Source organism: Schistocerca cancellata, chromosome 6 (assembly GCF_023864275.1).
Source record: "Schistocerca cancellata isolate TAMUIC-IGC-003103 chromosome 6, iqSchCanc2.1, whole genome shotgun sequence".
Lineage (NCBI taxonomy): Eukaryota > Metazoa > Arthropoda > Insecta > Orthoptera > Acrididae > Schistocerca > Schistocerca cancellata.
In genome coordinates, this window is record NC_064631.1 from 229,141,359 (window position 1) to 229,164,938 (window position 23,580).

At 36.7% G+C, this 23,580-nt stretch overlaps 1 protein-coding gene across 3 annotated transcripts in view; it reads left to right on the forward strand.

Annotated features, from left to right (window-relative positions):
• Window positions 1–23,580, forward strand: part of LOC126190843 (aldehyde dehydrogenase, dimeric NADP-preferring-like) — a 209,443-nt gene that overhangs the window by 157,374 nt on the left and 28,489 nt on the right. For all 3 annotated transcript variants that reach the window (XR_007538289.1, XM_049931426.1, XM_049931427.1), the window contains exons 3-5: window positions 309–452; window positions 15,146–15,241; window positions 15,353–15,574. Coding sequence is in view for 2 of the 3 variants with exons in the window: in XM_049931426.1 (XP_049787383.1) it covers window positions 309–452; window positions 15,146–15,241; window positions 15,353–15,574 (462 nt within the window). In the remaining variant the exon portion in view is untranslated. The remainder of the gene's footprint in view (window positions 1–308; window positions 453–15,145; window positions 15,242–15,352; window positions 15,575–23,580) is intronic.

Below are 23,580 nucleotides of genomic sequence, written 5' to 3' on the forward strand. Positions count from 1 at the left end.
ACTATTACTGAAGTAATGAACTTAGATATATGTCAATGTGAGAAGTCACGATATTCCTTCTCTCCAAGAAAGTCTTTTTTTCTTCTTCTTTTTCTTTTTTCTTTCATGTGATAACATGAGGAAATACTGTATTTTTTATGTCAGATTATCCCAACATATGTCAACCTGCATTTTCTGTTAATTGCTACTTATTTCCATTTTGAAGTTACTAGGTTTTAATTTTATGTGCATGTTGTTACTCTGAAGTTTCCTCAATGTCTCAGAGTTTACTTTTTGTACACTGCATTCTATTTTCTTTCGTGTGGCAGGTTGTACAGAGGGCTCGTGATGCCTTTAATAGTGGAAAAACAAGATCTGCAGATTTTCGTGAAAAACAACTAAAGCAGCTCCTTAAATTGTATGAGGAGAATGAGGATGCTATTGTTGCTGCATTATCTTCAGATCTGAGGAAGGTAAGTCCTTTATTGCAACTTAGCTTGCAAACACAAAAATAAAAACTGGGTCTGTAAAGTATATTTTTAACACAGCTAGGAAAATGATGTATAATAAAAAAAGACAATGATTCCAAATATTCCTGCATTTAGAACTTTTAAGTTCTCCTTTATCAAGAAACGAGAAAATAATACATCTATAAAAGTGGCACAGACGATGTCAGTCAGAACCTTTGATGTAAATTCTTACATTTTAAAAGTTTTTTGTACCAATCACACTTCCTTTTTTTCTGACAGGAAATTCTTAATCGGGACGGGGAGCTCTGCATTAATTTTTATTAAGTTTCATTCCCATTAACTTTGATCTGATCCAGATGAACATAAAACCAAAACAGAATTTTTAATACCCTCATGAAAGGATGAAACCTATTCTGAAGTTTTCATGAATGAAGCAGTACAGTCTGAAAGAAGACATGTATTCAGAAATATAATCTTAAAAGATAAAATAAGCTAAACTATGCTAAATGCCTTCAATTGCCTCATAAAGTAACAGAGTACACAGCTATACATTCTTTGATCATTTACCCTCAGAAATCGTATGATAGGGAATAAACTGTATTTGAATTTTGTTTAAAATTTGTTCTTCTAGACATATGGCTCATGGTTCACTATAAATTAGTTCTTGATGGCAATTAATCAGTTACACAGCTGTAAGCAAACATATTCAGGAAATGTGAAGTGTGTATGTTCCAGCATAACTCTATAAAATCTGGACACTTTCAACCAAACTTGTACATGTATGCCTTATTTTCTACAAAATTATATTATTATAAGTAATTCAGTAATCCAAGGATAATTTTAGAATGATATTGCGTCTGTCAACTTAACAAAAGGAAAAACGTGTCACGTGGACAGGCATGAATGTGTACTCTTGTTTCATGAGGTGACAATAAGTGGTCAGCTGTAGCCTTCTTCCAGAAAGCATATGGCACATGCCTGAACTGATTTAGGAAACTGTGGCCCAAATCATAATTGCCAGCAGAGCATCTTTTAATGTAATAAAGATGTTCTAATTAGTACTCTTTTTACTAACCCCTACTCTGAGTTCTCTAAGTAACCTTTAATTGTGTAGTATGTATTTGCATTAGGAGCATCCTTTATTAAAAAAATCTTTTTAGAGTTTTTCTTTTGTAAAATGAAGGATCAATAACACCTGCTGTACCTTCCTATCTACAGTCACTTTCATAACTGCAACAGTGCAATCACTTAAACAAAATAATAATATTTCCTCCTTATATTATGACTGGAGAAATATACAGGAATTGTGAAATACTTAACTGATGAAATTCAGCCCATTGTCTATGGTCCAGGAGAGATCAGATTGTAATTCAGACTATGGAATGAAACACACCATTTTTTGTAATTAATCTGTATATTCTTCCATAAATCTAGTTTTCGCATAATCCATTGTGCCTCTCTGCCCAGTCACAGAAACCCTGGAACTTCTGAACTAAACTATCTCTCACAATCTGGCCTTGCATTGGTTCTTATATAAAAAGTAACACTCAGCTAATCATCATACATTATTAGCACTTTCGTAAAATTATAAAGAAAAATTACATATGCACAAAAACTTAGTGTGTCAGTAAGTTAAACATGAATGCATAAGTTATCTGAAATAGTTTCTTTTCTTGCATATTAGATTTTTTTATTCAACATTTCATAAGATTTTAGTTCTGTGCAGTCATTATAGAAATATGCAAATATCAGTAACATAAAGTATATATTCTATTATTATTCTAGAAATTATATATTCTATTACTATATATTGCCTATGATTACAGTGGTTCCACTGACTAAGTCATATTACTTTATACACAGAACTACCCTTAAAATCATATTAAAGGTTGTTTGCTGTAACAGTGTGTCAAATTCAGTCCCTTAGTGGTATGATGATGGAGTCAGAAATCACCAACACTCAATTAATCATAGAACACTGTTATTAGCACACAATGAACACACATGTGAAAATCCACAAACAGAAGGAAGCAAACAACATTGGTCAAAGTAATGTAAATCACGCAAGAGAGTTAATATTCTTGTGGTGGATAGTTGACACAACATTTATAATTTGAATAATTGCCTATGTTATTTTACAGTATTTTTCAGAAACTTCTGTTTGACAGTCCTGTGTGTTTAGTACTAACATGCCAAACAAAATTTCAAACTGTACAGTGTCTTAACCTAGCCTTTGAAATGATATGCTGAATTTTGTCTTCTGCAGATTATTAAATTACTTCACATGGTGTTAAGTACTAATTAATAAATGTGGAAGCAATAAACATTGTAGTAAATACATGGTAACATTATAAAAATTTCAATGTATTGGGTAGTACACTAAAAGTGTGTACCACCTCCTCATTTATAAAATTTGTGTCAGATATTTCCTTAATTAAACATAAAATATAATCTAAGACTGTGACATTAACCCCCCCCCCTCCCCTATATACACATTAGAATTTCATGCATATCATGTATCCATGAGAACTTGCCTGCATGTACATGTAACAACAAATGTCTAAAATAAAATGTAAAAAATGATGAGTGTGGAAATTCATGTAGGCACTGGTCAACCAGAACAGTATAGGTCATTTTGTTACAGGTATCCCTGCAAAAGGTTTCAGCCTGTGTTATTTTCACAGTCTCAATTAACAGTACAAAGTGTATATTATTATTAGTGAGAAAAGTACAATTCATCTGAGCATTAATATACAAGTTCCTACAGCTTCTTCTAGTCTTTGCTATAATCTGTTATAGTTTTTGTTCTCTTCATACAGGTTATAATGCAGTATTTTTTACACCCTTGTACACATAACATACATTTACACTCTTCACTCGGTTTGTGGAATTTGTTGTCGACACATATTTTATGATGAAATCTGTGTATTGTAAGTCTTGTTGTTTTAGGCCTCTGTTCTGGTCCAGCTGTCATTCTGCATGGTTGGTGGTTTGTAGAGCTCCATCTCTATCCCCTTCTTCTTTCTGTCCACAGTGTTACTCAGGTGCTGATATGGTCCTGTGGAAGACAGCCAGTGTTGTAATCTGATCTCTGTGAATTAAGTCTCTTTCATAAGTTCACATGTAAATCAGGATGCAGCTATTTTTTCCATTCCTAGTATCGTTTTCATGAACACAGTCTTGACTTTTTCTGTTCTTTTCATATTGTTTTTCTTATATGATCTCTGTTCCATACATTATGACTGGCACTTCTGACACTTTGAACAGTGTCATCACTGTGCTTATTGATACACTGGTCGTGTTCAGGATATCATATGCGGCTTTTATGAGAGCTGCTACTCTTTCCTGAATATGTGTATCAAAATATGTTGCTCCTGTCTGTAATGTAATTTCCAGATATTTATATTCCCCTACTATTTGTGATCATTGTATAGAGTTATAGGCTTACTGTGTATATGAGACTTGGATAAAATACACAGCTATTAACTAGAATGTTAGAAGTCCTCTGTTCATTCTTCTTTCTTGTTCCCTGGAATTTTTCTTCCATTTGCATGTCATGGGCGTTCGCCACATCAGGATTTCTTTTTCTGACAAGCTGTACAGCAAAATTAGTGTTGAATCACATAAAGGCTTAGAAGGTACACCATACATGATGACAGTAAATAGCAGGTAGGTATACTCAAAATGTCAAATAATTCATAATTAATGCAACTTAATGTTATACAGTCATATAAAATGATAACTGATGCTCTTCTTGGTTTCTAATTAGTAACTGAAAATGTGTTCAGAAACAAAATTATACACATACCAGACTGTGTGCATATATGTAAGTACAAGACTAGCAGAAAAACTTCAAAATCCAATTACTGTACTGGTACACCTAAAGTGAGTAATCTCTTAAATACTCCTTCATCAATACAAATCTACATTAATTAGTTACTCAATGCACAAGTCACATACAGAAGTATTTCAACTATGGGTGGCATGCGTGTCAAATGGTCTATGCAGCCAAACTGAAATGTTTTCCAAGAAAGAAATATACAATATTATTCTTATCCTAAACTTGCATGTATTTATAATATGCTACTTTCAAGAAATTATAAGCCTATACAAAATGATATGATAATTATAATCATTAAGGAAGACAGCACCTCCACAACTGATGGAATACACAGGCATTACTATTATTTTGCTGAAATAAATTCAACATCACTACAGAGAAAACAGAAAATTTCATATGTGCAGTTTATCATATGGGAATAAAATAGGCGATCAGTAGGTTCATTAGTAAAAAAGAAATAAAAATTCATAATCAGTTTACTTCTTGGTCCACAGGGTTACACACATTTCTACCCCATACATTGCTGTCAGAATTGCTTCCACATCCATTATCATATACACAAGTTAGTTCTTCACAATATTGATGAATATCAGTAATTTCATTGACAACATTGTGAATCAGTAAGTAGAGGATGTAATGACAGAAAGAGGTAACTTGGGTAGCTTAAAAGACAAAATAGTAATCAGCACAAAAGAATGACAAAATTAAATATGTACTACAACAGCTTAGGGACCATGTGATTGCCAATCATATAGCTTAGACAGGTTGTATGTCCTCTTGAAGATTTCGCAACATGAACCCTTCACAATGAAGATTAATTATAATCATGTTTGCATAAGGAAAAATGTAAACAATAAAATAAATTCATTTATACAACATTTGCATGCAAGACTTATCCTAGAAATAAAAAAATAAGTACAAATATACACATAATGTGAAAGCAAGTTGTAATAAAATTATAAACATGGCTCACCATACAAGGTGTAAAAGAATTTTGATAGTAAAGTTATAATTAAATTATCCAAATCATACCAGGACAGTAAAAATTTTCCATGTTATTCCAGAGATACTGAACCCAATCAATTTACTACTTAACTTTCCATTTCTGTTAACATTTTTATCTATCAGCATTTGTTCCTACATTACTACAAACTTAACTGGAAAACTCGCACAGGCATGCTATGGAAAAAAACTCTCACATATAATCCTCCTCTTACATAACCTGAGAGGCTCTGTTAGTAGAACACTCCTACTATATGCATACTTTGCTTCTTCCACTCTCATCTCGCTTATGGGATTGTACTGTGGGGAAACGGCCCAATTTCAAAGACTGTATTTAAATGGAGTACCACCCAAAGACTTATGCAGGCAGCATTTTAAAGAATTAAATATAATGACAGTCCCTGGCTTGTATATTTATAGTTTCCTGATATATGCCAAAGAAAATTTAAATAACTTTGACCTTAGGATGACAACGCATTCACATAATACAAGAAATGGATGAACAATTGACATACCATTTGCCAGACTATCTTTGATTCACTGCAGTTATAAGTATCTAGCACCCATATTTTTTAACAAATTACCCAAAAGTGCACATTCTATGCCCATGGATAAATTTAAAGTAAAAGCATCAAAAGGGATAAAAAGTAAAGTATTTTATACAGTTCAAGAATTTCAAGAGAGTGCAATAAATGATATTGAATTTTGATGGTACATTTTGTGAAAGGAATATATATTACAAAATTAGAAATATAATATTATGCAAGCAATTTATCTTGTCAAATATATGTATATGTCTAAAAACAAAGATGATGTGACTTACCAAACGAAAGTGCTGGCAGGTCGATAGACACACAAACAAACACAAACATACACACAAAATTCAAGCTTTCGCAACCAACCGTTGCTTCGTCAGGAAAGAGGGAAGGAGAGGGAAAGACGAAAGGATGTGGGTTTTAAGGGAGAGGGTAAGGAGTCATTCCAATCCCGGGAGTGAAAAGACTTACCTTAGGGGGAAAAAAGGACAGGTATACACTCGCGCACACACACACATATCCATCCGCACATACACAGACACAAGCAGACATTTGTAAAGGCAAAGAGTTTGGGCAGAGATGTCAGCCGAGGCAGAAGTACAGAGGCAAAGATGTTGTTGAAACACAGGTGAGGTATGAGCGGCGGCAAATTGAAATTAGAAATTAGCGGAGATTGATGCCTGGCGGATAACGAGAAGAGAGGATATACTGAAGGGCAAGTTCCCATCTCCAGAGTTCTGACAGGTTGGTGTTAGTGGGAAATATCCAGATAACCCGGATGGTGTAACACTGTGCCAAGATGTGCTGGCCGTGCACCAAGGCATGTTTAGCCACAGGGTGATCCTCATTACCAACAAACACTGTCTGCCTGTGTCCATTCATGCGAATGGACAGTTTGTTGCTGGTCATTCCCACATAGAAAGCTTCACAGTGTAGGCACATCAGTTGGTAAATCACGTGGGTGCTTTCACACGTGGCTTTGTCTTTGATCGTGTACACCTTCCGGGTTACAGGACTGGAGTAGGTGGTGGTGGGAGGGTGTATGGGACAGGTTTTACACCGGGGGCGGTTACAAGGGTAGGAGCCAGAGGGTAGGGAAGGTGGTTTGGGGATTTCATAGGGATGAACCAAGAGGTTACGAAGGTTAGGTGGATGGCGGAAAGACATTCTTGGTGGAGTGGGGAGGATTTCATGAAGGATGGATCTCATTTCAGGGCAGGATTTGAGGAAGTCGTATCCCTGCTGGAGAGCCACATTCAGAGTCTGATCCAGTCCCGGAAAGTATCCTGTCACAATTGGGGCACTTTTGGGTTCTTCTGTGGGAGGTTCTGGGTATGAGGAGATGAGGAAGTGGCTCTGGTTATTTGCTTCTGTACCAGGTCAGGAGGGTAGTTGCGGGATGCGAAAGCTGCTTTCAGGTTGTTGGTGTAATGGTTCCGGGATTCCGGACTGGAGCAGATTCGTTTGCCACGAAGACCTAGGCTGTAGGGAAGGGACCGTTTGATGTGGAATGGGTGGCAGCTGTCATAATGGAGGTACTGTTGCTTGTTGGTGGGTTTGATGTGGACGGATGTGTGAAGCTGGCCATTGGACAGGTGGAGGTCAACTACTCCCAACATCACCACTGCTGAAGCCCAGGCCATCTGTGATCTGAAGGCTGACCGATCCATCGTCCTTCTTCCGGCGGCAAGGGTTCCACGACTGTGGTACTTGATCGTCGGGAGTATGTGGCTGAGGGACTGCGTCAGCTTTCAGACAACACTACTTACAAAGTTTGCCAAGGTAATCCCATTCCTGATGTCCAGGCGGAGCTTCAATGAATCCTCAGAACCTTAGGCCCCCTACAAAACCTTTCACCTGACTCCATCAACCTCCTGACCCCACCAACACCCCGCACCCCTACCTTCTACCTTCTTCCTAAAATTCACAAACCCAATCATTCCGACCATCCCATTGTAGCTGGTTACCAAGCCCCCACAGAACATATCTCTGCCTACGTAGATCAACACCTTCAACCCATTACATGCAGTCTCCCATCCTTCATCAAAGACACCAACCACTTTCTCGAACGCCTGGAATCCTTACCCAGTCTGTTACCCCCGGTAACCATCCTTGTAACCATTGATGCCACTTCCTTATACACAAATATTCCGCACGTCCAGGGCCTCGCTGCGATGGAGCACTTCCTTTCACGCCGATCACCTGCCACCCTACCTAAAAACTCTTTCCTCATTACCTTAGCCAGCTTCAACCTGACCCACAACTTCTTCACTTTCGAAGGCAAGACATACCAACAATTAAAGGGAACAGCCATGGGTACCAGTATGGCCCCCTCGTATGCCAACCTACTCATGGGTCGCTTAGAGTTAGCCTTCTCGGTTACCCCGGCCTGCCAACCCAAAGTTTGGTACAGATTTATTGATGACCTTTTCATGATCTGGACTCACAGTGAAGAAGAACTCCAGAATTTCCTCTCCAACCTCAACTCCTTTGGTTCCATCAGATTCACCTGGTCCTACTCCAAATCCCATGCCACTTTCCTTTACATTGACCTCCACCTGTCCAATGGCCAGCTTCACACGTCCGTCCACATCAAACCCACCAACAAGCAACAGTACCTCCATTATGACAGCTGCCACCCATTCCACATCAAACGGTCCCTTCCCTACAGCCTAGGTCTTCATGGCAAACGAATCTGCTCTAGTCCAGAATCCCTGAACCATTACACCAACAACCTGAAAACAGCTTTCGCATCCCGCAACTACCCTCCTGACCTGGTACAGAAGCAAATAACCAGAACCACTTCCTCATCTCCTCATACCCAGAACCTCCCACAGAAGAACCCAAAAGTGCCCCACTTGTGACAGGATACTTTCCGGGACTGGATCAGACTCTGAATGTGGCTCTCCAGCAGGGATACGACTTCCTCAAATCCTGCCCTGAAATGAGATCCATCCTTCATGAAATCCTCCCCACTCCACCAAGAGTGTCTTTCCACCGTCCACCTAACCTTCGTAACCTCTTAGTTCATCCCTATGAAATCCCCAAACCACCTTCCCTACCCTCTGGCTCCTACCCTTGTAACCGCCCCCGGTCTAAAACCTGTCCCATGCACCCTCCCACCACCACCTACTCCAGTCCTGTAACCCGGAAGGTGTACACGATCAAAGACAGAGCCACGTGTGAAAGCACCCATGTGATTTACCAACTGATGTGCCTACACTGTGAAGCTTTCTATGTGGGAATGACCAGCAACAAACTGTCCATTCGCATGAATGGACACAGGCAGACAGTGTTTGTTGGTAATGAGGATCACCCCGTGGCTAAACATGCCTTGGTGCATGGCCAGCACATCTTGGCACAGTGTTACACCATCCGGGTTATCTGGATACTTCCCACTAACACCAACCTGTCAGAACTCTGGAGATGGGAACTTGCCCTTCAGTATATCCTCTCTTCTCGTTATCCGCCAGGCATCAATCTCCGCTAATTTCTAATTTCAATTTGCCGCCGCTCATACCTCACCTGTGTTTCAACAACATCTTTGCCTCTGTACTTCTGCCTCGGCTGACATCTCTGCCCAAACTCTTTGCCTTTACAAATGTCTGCTTGTGTCTGTGTATGTGCGGGCGGATATGTGTGTGTGTGCGCGAGTGTATACCTTTCCTTTTTTCCCCCTAAGGTAAGTCTTTCCACTCCCGGGATTGGAATGACTCCTTACCCTCTCCCTTAAAACCCACATCCTTTCGTCTTTCCGTCTCCTTCCCTCTTTCCTGACAAAGCAACAGTTGGTTGCGAAAGCTTGAATCTTGTGTGTATGTTTGTGTTTGTTTGTGTGTCTATCGACCTGCCAGCACTTTCGTTTGGTAAGTCACATCATCTTTGTTTTTAGGCATATTTTTCCCACGTGGAATGTTTCCCTCTATTATATTCAAATATATGTATAAATAGATGTATGCAATATATCTGTAACTTTTATTATATGACACCAATTGCATGTAAAATGTTTAAAGGTGAATAAATATGAATGAATGAATGAATACTTTCAGTTGGTACTCAGTTATTTATAACTACATCATTTCTTCATCATTAATTAAACATTTAATCATCATTAATTCACTAGCCCACATACTTGCTGTCATTAACAAGTTAACAGTTTAAACAAAACATTATTACTCATTATAATTACAAAATCCACAAATTTTCAGTTACTATGTTACATTTCCTCTTTTTAATGACCATACTTTTCACTGTTCTTATAAATAACATAGAGCACTATAAATGCATTCCATATGATTGAGTGAATGCAATCCACTTCACGATTACTAATTCCTAAACCTAACTTATCATCATCCACCCAGTTCTGTTCATGGAAAATACTTCATAGTACTCTACAGTGGGACATCAACCTCATTGTCATAATCATCAATGTTATTATCCATGAACAACCCACACATCATAATAATCCATTAAGTATCCAAGAATTTCCTCATAATGTTATCTTCTCATAATAGTCTTCATTATTTGACAATAACCTTTAATTCTTCAATCAAAGTTACCTCTCATCTAACTGCAACATCATAAATATAAAAAAAATCAATATTCATCTCATCAAAACTTCACTACAAATATAACATTCTTGACAACATTACTAGTGCATATTCCACATTTGGTTATCCAGATCATGGCAAAAACAAACTTCACTTACTTCTCCCAAGATTTTCATTGTGTAATATGGTGTGACTTTACCAAAAAGCTTTCTCTTCCTTCAGTACTCAAGTTATTCCAAAGTATGAATGAGATGTATCATAAAGGCTGTCGCACATGATATTATTCCACAAATATCTCTGTGTTCAGTAAAGTGCTTAATAACACATTTACTCCACCAAAAGAATAATCATTACGCATAGACTTTATAGCTATAACATGATTTAAAAACAACAAGTCTGGTTCTCCATCTTCCAAATAAATGATTTTACATTAATTTTAATTTCTTCGAATACAAGAAAATAATTTCTTAAATTTAACCCAAAAACCGAGCAAAATTAATGAGTAAAGCATACAAAACATCATCCTAGTCCTAACTATTTAACATCTGAACTAGAAATATAATGACTAAGAAAAAACTGATGTAGAATTAATTTCAAAAGGTTCAGATTAATTTCCATTAGTTCAACATAATATTTGCAAATTCTGTGATAAACATGAATTCATATAGAATCAGTAAAGGTGAAGTATAACATAATTAATGTGTGACATGTCTGCTGACTAATAGACAGTGGACATACATGACAGTAAGAGGTAACTGTGATAGATTAAAGAATGAGTGAAGGATAATACAATTCAGAAAGTGAATATGATAAAATAGTGCTAAATAACTCAGAACCCTGTGTTTGGCAAGCATATAACATACAATGGTTGTGTGTTTCCCTGAGAGAACACACAATATCAACCCAACCTTAACAAACCAAATGGCATGTAACCACAAAATAGTTCAGTTCAAATACCACCATAAAAAAGAACACAGCATAATTCTGAAATCATGAAGTCAATGCAATTCCTCATACAAAACACTACACAGCAAAAATAGTAAATCACACCAGTATAATATAACAATATTCCTACAAAAAAGGCAAAACAAATGAAAGCACTAAGTATACAGACTTGGTAATCACTATCTTCAAATGCTCATAGTACAACATAAATCAAAGTATAAAGCACAACATAGCAAAAGTCCTTTCACCAAAATGAAAGAAAGAAAAAGTCTTTCAGTTCTTTCTTGTGGGCAAATTTGTGTACCTCTCTCTGAGCTCTCACACTTTCCTGTTTGGCGGTTTTTTAAAATTCTTATTAATGGTACATTTCCAGTCACTACCTTATAACTATACACAGTCCGAATTGTACATTTTACATCCACTGTCTCCCTTAGATCAACTGTCAAATCAAAACTGTGCAATTGTTGAACAGAGGCAAACGCAGCTTTACTTTCACTTACTTCAGTAACTTTTTCCCTTTATGTAACTGACAGGTCATAATTGTGAATTTTCTTATCAGCATCAAACATTCAGACAAATCTATATCATTTATTACATTACCACTTGAGTTTCTCCAGTTTATTTTAACTTTATTTATTTATTCATTTATTTATTCGTGTTCCGTAGATCCGGTATACAAAAGAATTGCATGGATATGGAACGAGTCACAATATAAATTAACACAGTAGCCTAATTGTATATGCTAACAAATGTAAATTGCAATTGGTGTATAAGAAACAAAGTATGTTAATAGTTACAGGCTTAAGCATTTTCTTTGGTAAAACAGAGGCATAAAATGATAAAATAATAAATTAGAATTTTCCATATTACAAACTATACATTAGCAGGAATTTGATAGTACCAACTGCCTGAACATGAATTCCCGTACTGGTGTAAGATGTGTTAAGTTACAAAGTGGCAATAGCAAATATTACGAGTAAAGTATTGCATCTAAATTACAGTGTTACATTAAAGAATTGATTAAGAGAGTAAAAAGCTTTTTCCAGAAGATATTCCTTCAATTTACTCTTAAATTTTGGCATTTCACTGGTAAGATTTTTTATGTCAGACGGGAGTGCATTAAACACCTTTATGCTTGAGCAGTATATTCCCTTTTGTATCAGACTCCAGTTTTTTCTGTCAACATGAAAGTCATGTTTTGTTCTTGTGTCATAATCATGATAAGAAAAATTGGTTTTGTACGTGTGTAGGTTCTTAGCTGAAAAGCACATAAGGGTTAAGATATATTGTGAGGTCATTGTTAATATTTTGTGTGTTTTAATAAGATTTCTGCATGAATGATTCCTGTTAACTCTACTTATGATTCGAATTGCTCTTTTCTGAGTTACAAATACTTTAGTTTTAATCTGCCAGGAAGTTTCATATCAGCGTTTCACAAATACTTTGTTTGCCATTAGTAGGTTACCCCAGAATATTAAGCCATAGGATAACAATAAATGGAAATAGCCAAAATAAGCACCCTTAACAGCATCACTAGCAGCAGTTGTTGCTATAACATGTTGAGCATAAGTTGCTGAACTAAGTCTTTTTCTCAAGTCCAAAATATGGTTAGACCAATTTAATTTATTGTCAATATGGAGGCCTAAAAATTTTGTTGAATAAACTTGATATATATCTTGATCATTACAGCTTAGACTTATGTCATCCTGAACTTTGTGAGACCCATGGAAATGTATAAACTGGGGTTTCTTTTAGATTTAAAGTTAGGCCATTGCATCTGAACCACTTATGGAGGTCATGGAACACCAAGTTGGCAGATGATGCAATATCATTTTCACATGTTTTTTCAATAACAAGGTATGTATCATCTGCAAAAAGAGTAAATTTGATGGTAGCCTTAGAACAGTGAGGAAGGTCATTAATAAAAATAAGAAAGAGCAAAGGGCCAAGCACCAAACCTTGCGGCACACCTACACTAACTGTTCCCCAGCCAGATGAAGCTATTGAGCCATCTTCATGATTCAGCAATACCCTCTGCTTTCTGTCAGTAAGGTATGATCTGAGCCACATTCCCACTGCGTCAGTTAAACCATAATAGGCTGCTTTTGAAAGGAGGATTTCATGGCTCACACAGTCAAAGGCTTTGGTTAAGTCACAAAAAATACCAACTGAAGCCAATTTATTGATCAGTGCTTCTAGAACATTATTAGTAAAGGAGAATATGGCATCATCAGTTGGAAACCAAATTGGCATTGACTAAGAGCCTTGTGGAAATTCAGGTGTTCTACAATTCTCCTATGCATCAGTTTCTCGAGAACTTTGGAGAAGCATGTTAAAAGGGATATAGGGCAGTAGTTAGAAGCATCAGTTTTTTCCCCCTTCTTGAACAATGGTTTCACATCAGCATACTTTATTCTATCAGGGACAATACCTTGTCAAAGGGATTCATTAAATATATGGCAAAATATTACACAAATGGCATTATGACAATGTTTAAGTACCTTAGTGGAGGTATTATCAAAGCCAGATGACATTTTGGTTTGCATTTTAGTGATGATCCTTTTCACTTCACTGACTGTAACTGGGGGGGGCTATGAGCATTTGATTAATTTTGCACAGACCGGATCCTTTCAGAAGGTCCATAGCCTCATTGACTGAACCCCTACAGCCAGTTTTCTCAGAAGCTGTTAGAAAGTGCTCATTTAAGACTGTTGCAACTGCATTCATTTCTTTAATTAAATTACCACACTGTTTACAAAATTCATTCAGATACTTCTCCCACCATTCAAGCTCCAATTTTTCACAAAATTTAAATAGTGTTTACTGAAGAGATGCCTTACATACAATGGATTTTGAATAATTTTCTGCTCGTAATGATGAAATCCCATCTGTTTTTGATAACTCAAATACCTTAGATTCACTTTCATTATACAGAAATGTTGACAATGTCTGATCATAGCTTTTCAACCTTGAACTTCATTACAGCATTAATAATTTCAATAGTTTTGAACACTTTTCTGATTCTTTGGACAAATTAAGTTTGACACCTGAAGCATCATCTTTGGAGCTGTCTTACTTGTTGCCAAACTTGTGAACGCACTTGAATCTACATATGTTGGTTGGAGTCCAAATTTGGACAAAATTTTGTGAAACGTTGGTTACAGCATCTGGAAGCTTGTTTCAGGCCACAAAAGCTTTGATTCAGTATAGACACACCATCAGTTCACCTTCAAAAAATTATGGTTTTCATATAAATGGGTTCAGCTAAGTTTCCATGAGGGAAAACAGTTAAGACATCAAACTTTAAAAATTATTTGTGACTAGGATATGGAAATTTATATAAGATAAAGAATGAATTTTTGAACTGAAGGCATTGACAAACACAGAAAATATGAAACACTCTAAAATCCAAAAATTTGTTAATGTTCTTGAAAAATGTCATAACTCAGATCATTGTTTGCATTGCTATAAGAATGCATATAAAAGAATTATAGTCAATTCTTAGGGTATGCAGATAATGGTTTACCATTAATAACCATCATAACATATATATATAAACATGAAGGAGCAGAACCCTACAGACTGGTGGCAAATATCAATACTTGAAAACTAGTTGTGTTTTTTAAGACACTAGCTTTCCTGCAAATTATACTATTTGTATCAGTCTTAATTACACACAGAATACAGCTTCTGTGAATTGTACTTCTTTATTAATTACAAATTAATGAATGTTGTCTTTAATTAGATGTACACAAAGCAAGAAGTGCATGAGAGTGACTTCTAGATTCGCAGTTCAATGACATCTATTATTTTCTTTTACAGAGTAAACAAGAGACTATGCTGACTGAAGTAGAACTTATGAAAAATGATGTTATAAATTTACTGATTCATTTTAGAGATTGGATGAAACCAGAGAAGGTATACCTCTAAACTATTTTGTTGTCTTTCTCATTTTAATTTGAGATTTCAGAAAAATAAAAGTATTGCTGTTTGCTGTTTACCACTTTCAATGAATTTTTTTTATTGCAGCCTGAGAAAGGACTTGTTTATCTGTTGGATGATGTTGTCATTTATAATGAACCTTATGGTGTTGTTCTGATTTTGGGTGCTTGGAATTACCCATTTCAATTGGCACTGTTGCCTGCTGCTGGTGCTATAGCAGCAGGTAACTGTCTCGTAATCAAACCATCAGAAATGTCTCCACACACTTCAAAGCTTGTAGCTGAATTGGTTCCAAAATATCTTGATCGGGTATTTAACTTATTATTATTATTATTATTATTATTATTATTATCAATATTAGTGTTATTATTGATGTTGCTGTCATGCTCTTTCTCTACCTACAGTTTTTCAAAGTCCTAACACCAGCTTTGGATTTTAAAAAAAAATAGACTTGATTGATTGCTTTATTAAGCTTTAATATTGTACAGATTTCACCATATAAAACACTGAAATTTTTATGGCTTAAAATTAATTTCTTATACAGTAATTGGCAATAATTTTCTAAATCAATTACATTTTTTGTTATTTTAGTTAGTTATTAACAATGATTACACACACACACACACACACACACACACACACACACACACACACACACACAAGCAAGCAAGCTTTCAGATGACTCTTCTAAGTCCATTCTTCTAGACTTACATCTACATGATTACTCTGCAGTTCATGTTTAACTGCCTGGCAGAGGGTTCACACCTTTTTCACCATCATTCTTCTAACTGGTCTGATATGGACCACCACAAATTCCCATCACCCTCACTTACTAGTTGGATATATTCTATTATTCACCTATGGTTTATACCCTCTACAGTTCCCTCAAGTACCATGGAAGATATTACTTGATGTCTTAACACATGTCCTATCATTCTGCTTCATCTTCTTGTCAATATTTTTCACATATTCTTCTCGTCACTGATTCTAAAGAGAGCTCTTTGTTTCTTATCTTATCAACCCACTTAATTTCCAATATTTTTCTATAGCACCACATTTCAAATGCTTAAGTCCTCTCCTTTTCCAGTTTTCCCACAGTCCATGATTCACTTCCAGTTGTACAATCTCAGAAATTTTTTCCTCAAATTATGGCTGATATTTGATAGTAGCTGACACTGTTAGGGCAAAATGCTGTCCTTGCATGTCTTAGTCTGCTTTTCATCCCCCCCCTCTCCCCACCATTTTGTTTCATCTGTATCGCATGTTGATTCAGAGCCTCATCTATTTCACGACCCCTGCTCTTTATATTACATTTATCACTAATCTCATTTCAACTACTCTTCATTACTTTTGTCTTTCTTTGGTTTACTCTCAGAGCAAAGTGTCTTTCACTCTGAATTTTAATATCACTCCTCATCAATCTCCTTTTATGTCATGCTTCTTTGATGTATACATTGAACAGTATGGGAGAAAGACTGCATATCCATCATATATCCTTACTAATATGAGAACTTTGTTCTTAGTCATCCATTCTTATTTTTCCCTCTTTGTTCTTCTACATATTATTCACTACACTACACATCTTTCCCTATACCTTACATCTATCTTCCTGAGAATTTCAGACTTCTTGCGTCATTGTCACATGCTTTTTCTAGGTCAACAAATCCTCTGAACATCCGTTGATTTTCCTTAAGTTTCACTCTCATTATCAAGCACAACACTGGAACTGCCCTTCTGGTGTCTTTTCCTTTCCTAAGGCCAAGGTAATTGTTGTCTAGTGGATCCTATGTATCTCCCACACTGACTTGAACTACTTCTTCTATATTGTCATTAGACAGTTCTCCCCCCTTTTAGAGGCTTTCAGTGTTCTCTTTTTACTGATCCACTCTGTTCTCTGCATTTAACAATGGAGTCTCTCTTGCATTTTTCATGCTGACACCTTTGCTTTTAATTTCACTGAAGCCTTTCCAAGTTACTTACCAGTCCTTCCCACAGCCATTTCTTTTTCAGTTTCATTGCATTTTTCTCCAGCCATTTTGCTTTAGCTTCCTTGCACTTCCTGTTCATTTCCTTCCTAAGTGACTTACATTGCCGTATTCCTGCCCTGTCCTGTCCTGAATATCAAGAGCCCAAATGGAAAACCAGTCCTAAGCAAAGAAGGTAAGGTGGAAGGAGTATATAGAGGGTCTATAAAAGGGAGATGAAGGCAGTACTATAGAAATGGAAGAGGATGTGGATGAACATAAGGTGGAAGATATGGCATTGTGGCTTGAATTTGAGAGAGCACTGAAAGATCTAGATTGAAACAAGGTCCCAGGAGTAGACAACATTCCATCAGAGCTGCTGATAGCCTTGGGAGAGTCAGCTATGAGAAAACTCTTACATTTGGTGAGCAAGATGAATGAGACAAGCAAAATGCCCTCAGACTTCAAGAATAATAAAATAATTCCAATTCCAAAGAAAGCAGGTGCTGACAGCTGTAACATTACTGAACTATCTAATAAGTCATAGATGCAAAATTATTTTTTATTATTTTGAGCTTTTCCTCATTACAGAGGCTTATCTCCAACATAATAATTTACTTGGAAATTACAATACAAACAATAAACGTTCTTAAACTATAATCTCAAAATATTTCTCCAGGTGTTTCGATCTTGTGTGTCCTCTTCCTCTGCGCCCATTCTCCTCATTGTGTGCTGTACATTTTGGAGCCAGGTTGTCATAGGTCGTCCTCTTCTTCTTCTCCCCTCCGGTTCCCACTCCAGTATCAATTTTGGTATTCTGGTTTTCTCCATTCGTCGTATATGCCCGTACCACTGTAATTTCTTCCTATCCATTACGTCATATATTCTTTCTTTTATTTCCATTCTCCTTATTACTTCGGTGTTCCTTATCTTTTCTTTCCTGGAGATTCTTGCCGATCTTCTCCAAAAGTCCATCTCTAAAGCTTGTAATTTTTTAATGTGCTTCATGTTAATTGTCCAGGTCTCTGTTCCATACAGAACCACACTCTCTAATATGGATTTGTATATTAGTTTTTTAGTTCTGCTCATTACATTCCTGCTCCATAAGACTGAGTTAAGCATCCCAATGACCCTCCGTCCGCTACTAATTCTTTTATTGATTTCTGACTCTGATTTTCCCTCGATTTCTAAGATGGATCCTAAATAACAGAAAGTGTTTATCTTTTTGATTTTCTTTCCTTCAATGTATAGCTCATCTGAATCATTAGTCAAGTATTCTGTTTTTTGGTAATTAATCTTCAAACCCCAAGTTTTGTATGCTACTGCTAGTTGATTGCACATATAGTTAGCATCCTCTCCATCTTGTGCTACGACTACTTGATCATCAGCAAATAATAAATGATATAGGTAAACTCCATCTCTTATTTCTAATCCCATACTATTACATTTATGAGACCATGTTCTAAGGCTAATACCTATATAGATTTTAAATAATGATGGTGACATGGGACAGCCTTGTAAAAGGCCTTTGCTTGTTCTAAATTTCTGTGAAAGTTTATTACCAACTTTCACTTGGCAAATGTTATCTTTATACATCTGTTGTATTATTTTAATCAAGGGAGGGTTTATGTTTGCCATATGTAGTGCTCTCCAAAGTAATTTTCTTGGAACAGTATCATATGCTTTTTCTAGATCTATGAAAATCAATCCTATATTTTTTTATTTTTCCCTATGTTTCTCCAAAATCTGTCGTAATGTGAAAATATGGTCTACACATGATCTCCCAGCCGTGAATCCACATTGTTCTTCTTGGGTTCTAAAATTTTTTTCCAGTTTGTTTTTAATTACTTTCGCAAAAATTCTCATTAATGTGTTTGTAACACAAATTCCTCGATAGTTTGAACAAATTTTGCGATCCCCTTTCTTAAATATTGTATTAATGTAACCTAGCTTCATCTCGTTGGGTATTGAATCTCCCTGTATCATTTTGTTGAAGAGCTGTGTTATCAGTTTCACAATTTTGTCACCACCATATTTCAGACACTCCAGATTGATATTGCCTGGTCCCGGTGATTTACCATTCTTTCCTGTTCTCAACGCCTGAAGTACTTCACTTTCTAAAATCTGGATCTCATCATCTTCATGTCCTTTATCTCCCCTGTTCCTTCTTCTAGATATTCTTCTCTGTCCTCATTTAATAATTTTTGGAAATACTCTTCCCATTCCTTTTGTGTTATCAGTTGGAGATTAGTTTTGTTTTTTGTATCCTGTCGAAGCCCTTTCAATACTGACCACGCTTCTTTTGCTCTCCCAAATCCTAATTTGCTATTCACCTTGGCACATGTTCTTTCCCATGCTTCATTTTTTGCCATCCTTATTTTTTTCATCACTTCATTCTTCTTTTCCTTGTATATTGATCTTGTTTCTTCTGATTTATCATTCAACCACTGAAGGAACGCATTTCGTTTTTCTCTAATGAGGACCTCTAGTTCCTCTGACCACCACTCTGCTGCACGGTTGTGGTTGCTATCTTTTTTACCCAACACCTCCGATGCTATGATTTTCACATTAGCTTTTATATAGTCATATATTTCCTCTGTACTTCCTTCAAATGATTCAACCAGTTTCCTTTCCATCCTGGCCGCAAAGAGTGTTCTGATACTTTCGTCTTGTAGGCTGTCAATATTAAAAGGTAAATTTTCATCTTTCTCAATCTGGTTTGTTTTATTTATGTTACTTGTATCACTCCTTGCATTCTTCCATGGCCAGAAAGACTTCATTTTAACTAGATAGTGGTCTGATCCACATTGGGCTCCCCTATAAGATCTGACGTCTACTGCTTTGTTTGCCTAATGATAATATAATCTATTATAGAACGAAGTTCTTTGGTGTTCTGTTGCCAAGTATATTTATGAATGTCCTTATGTTTGAAAAATGTGTTGGTAATTTTTAGATCAAATTGTTCACAAATTGCAATCAATCGTTCCCCATTGTCATTATATTCGTCCTCTCCATGTTTTCCTACTATTCTACAAGATTCTCTAATTCCTACCCTTCCATTCAGATCTCCCATGATAATCAGTTCCTTTCTTCTTGGGATTTTTTCAATAGTCTCCCTGAGGGTGTCCCAAAATGTATCTTTCTCCTTATCTTTTGTGTCGTTCGTGGGTGCATATACGCCAATAATCACAACTTCCCTAGCAAATAATGTCATTTCAACAGTTATAATACGTTGATTGATGAATGTCCAATTTGTGATTCTTTCTTTCCATGATTTCTTTATCATAATGGAGACTCCTGCTTTCACTCTTACTGCTTTTGATACCCCACTCCAGATATGTACATAATTATCCAGTTCTTCTTCTCCTTGGCCTTTCTTCTTTGTTTCAGAGAGTACGACAACATCCATGTTGAACATGTCAAGTTCTGCAGGTAGTAAATTTATTTTAGTGGAAACACCTTGCACATTCCAGCATCCAAACATAATTTTCCGTTTCTCATCACCAGTTCGTCGTCCAAAGTTCCAATTTTTCCGAGGCATATTATTAGGTTTTTTAGCATTTTTATGTTTTTATGTGAGTGAGGAGCTGGCCCACTGCACAACCCCCAACCCGGAGGACCAGGAAATTTTTACTCAAGGTTTTCTTCCTTTAGCCTTTGATAAGCCAATATCATACTACAAGGCAGCAGTTGCTAGTTTTGGTCCACCCCGGGTATTTTATTTCCCCGGTACCCACCATATCTGGTGAGCATTCCCCTATCTGCCACCTGGGGAGGCGCCCGATGGGAGACCAGCAAACTCCACACGGGAGATGCAAAATACTAACATGAATTCCCTACAGAAGAATGGAAAAACTGGTAGGAGCAGACCTTGGGGATGATCAGTTTCGATTCCAGAGAAATGTACAAACATGTGGGGTAGTACTGATCCTACGACTTGTCTTAGAAGATAGGTTAAGGAAAGGCAAACCTAAGTTTATAATATTTGTGGACTTAGAGGAAGCTTTTGACAATGTTGACTGGAATGCTCTCTTTGAAATTCTGATGGTACCACGGGTAAAACATAATGAACAAAAGGCTATTTACAACTTATACAGAAACCAAACAGCAGTTTTAAGAGTCAAAGGGGCACTGAAGGGAAGAAGTGGTTGAGAAAGGAATGAGATAGATTTGTAGCCTATCCCCAATATTATTCAATCTGTATATTGAGCAAGCAGTAAAGGAAAGCAAAGAAAAGTTTGCAGCAGCAATTACAGTTCAAGGAGAAGAAATAAAATTTTTGAGGTTTGCTGATGACATTGTAGTTCTGTCAGAGACGGCAAAGGACTTGGAAGAGCTTTTGAACAGAATGGACAGTGCCTTGAAAGGAGGATATAAGGTAAACATCAACAAAAGCAAAAGGAGGATAATTGAATGTAGCCTAATTAAGTCAGGTGATGCTGAAGGAGTTAGATTAGGAAATGAGACTCTGAAAGTAGTAGGTGAGCTTTGCTATTTAGGCAGCAAATTAACAGACGATGGCCTAAGTAGAGAGGATATAAAATGTACACTGGCAATGGCAAGGAAGAATTTCTGTAAAAGAGAAATTTGTTAACACTGTATATTGATTTAAGTGTTAGGAAGTCTTTTCTTACAATATTTCTGTGTTGTGAAGCCACGTATGGATGTGACACCTGGATGATAAACTGTTTAGACAAGAAGAGAACAGAAGCTTTTGAAATGTGGCGATACAGAAGAATGCTAAAGATGGATAGATCATATAACTAATGAGGAACTACTGAACAGAACCTGGCAGAAAAGAAATTTGTTGCACAAACTGACTAGGAGAAAGGATTGGTTGACAGGACACTTTCTGAGACATCTAGTTTAGTGTTGGAGAGAAGTGTAGAGAGCAAAAGTCATCAAAGGAGACCAAGAGATAAATACAGTAAGCAGATGCAGGAGGATGCAGGGATGAAGAGGCTTGCACAGGATAGCTAGCATGGAGAGCTTCATCAAAACAGTCTTCAGATCGAAGACCATGACAATGATACTCCTGTCTTTTCCTAAACATTTTTGTACTTTCTACTTTTATCAGTTAACTGAAGTATTTCTTCTGTTACCCAGCGTTTCTTCACGGCTACCTTCCTTGTGCCAAATTCACCTGTTCAACGTCTGTGATTGCTGATTTTAATGATGTCCATTCCCATTCAACAGAACTACGTATTGTAGTACTGAATATCACAGGATCTACAGAATTTCAACAACTCATTATCATTCCTCAGTACTTCAGTGTCCCACTTCTTTCTGTTTTGATTCTTTGAAATTATTCTCTTAAACTTCAGTCTACTCTACATCATTACTAAATTGTGATCAGAGTCTCCCAGGTACAGCTCACAATCCAGGATCTGATTTCCAAATCTCTATCTGACCAGGAGGTAATCCTTCTGGAATCTCTCCATGTTTTGCAAAAGTATCTCCTCCTCTTGTAATTTTTGAACAATTTATTAGCTATTACTACCTGAATTTATTGCACAACTCATTCTCCTGTCTCATTCCTACTATTGAGCCCATACTTTCCCTTAACCCATCTAAGGTCTATGATGTTGGCATGTTTATATGAACTACTGTTGTTCATGTTGATTCACTTTAGATTTTGATAAGAATAATCCTATCACCAAACTGTTCCCAAAACTCATTCTCTGCCCTATCTTCCAGTCCACAATGAATACTACTCCTGTTGCACTATTTGCTGCTGCTGTTGATATTATCCTATATTCATGTGACCTGAAAACCTTATCTTCTTTCCACTTCAGTTCACTGACCCACACTATATGTAGACTGAGCCTTTGGATTTCTCTTTTCAGATTTTCTAGTTTCCCTTCAATGTTTGAACTTAATATCCCCATGCTCTGATTCACAGAATGTTACCCTACTATTGATTAGTCAGTGTTTTTCTCATGGTTACCACCATCTTGGAAATCACCTCCCCATCCCCCACCCCTGGGTACCTGAATGGAGGCTAATATGGCATCTTCATGACACTTTCTCACTTACAGCTCATGTTTCCTGTGTATCTGTATTGTGTGTCTTTAATGCAGTGGTTTAATTTGCCTCCTGTATCCTAATTCCATTGTTCATTGCTGATTCTTCAGCCTCTTAGTGGCAATTTCCCACTCCAAGTATAAGAGGAGGCCTCTACACACTCCTCTGCCCTCTTTGACAAAGTCACTGGTAGAAAGAGGGTTACTCCTTATACCATAAGGAGGGCTAACATACCATGTAACCCCAGGGATTATGAGGGAGCATTGTGGAGTTATGACATATGTAGACAAACCTCACTTATGAAAAAGTAGTTTATAGCTTTTGATT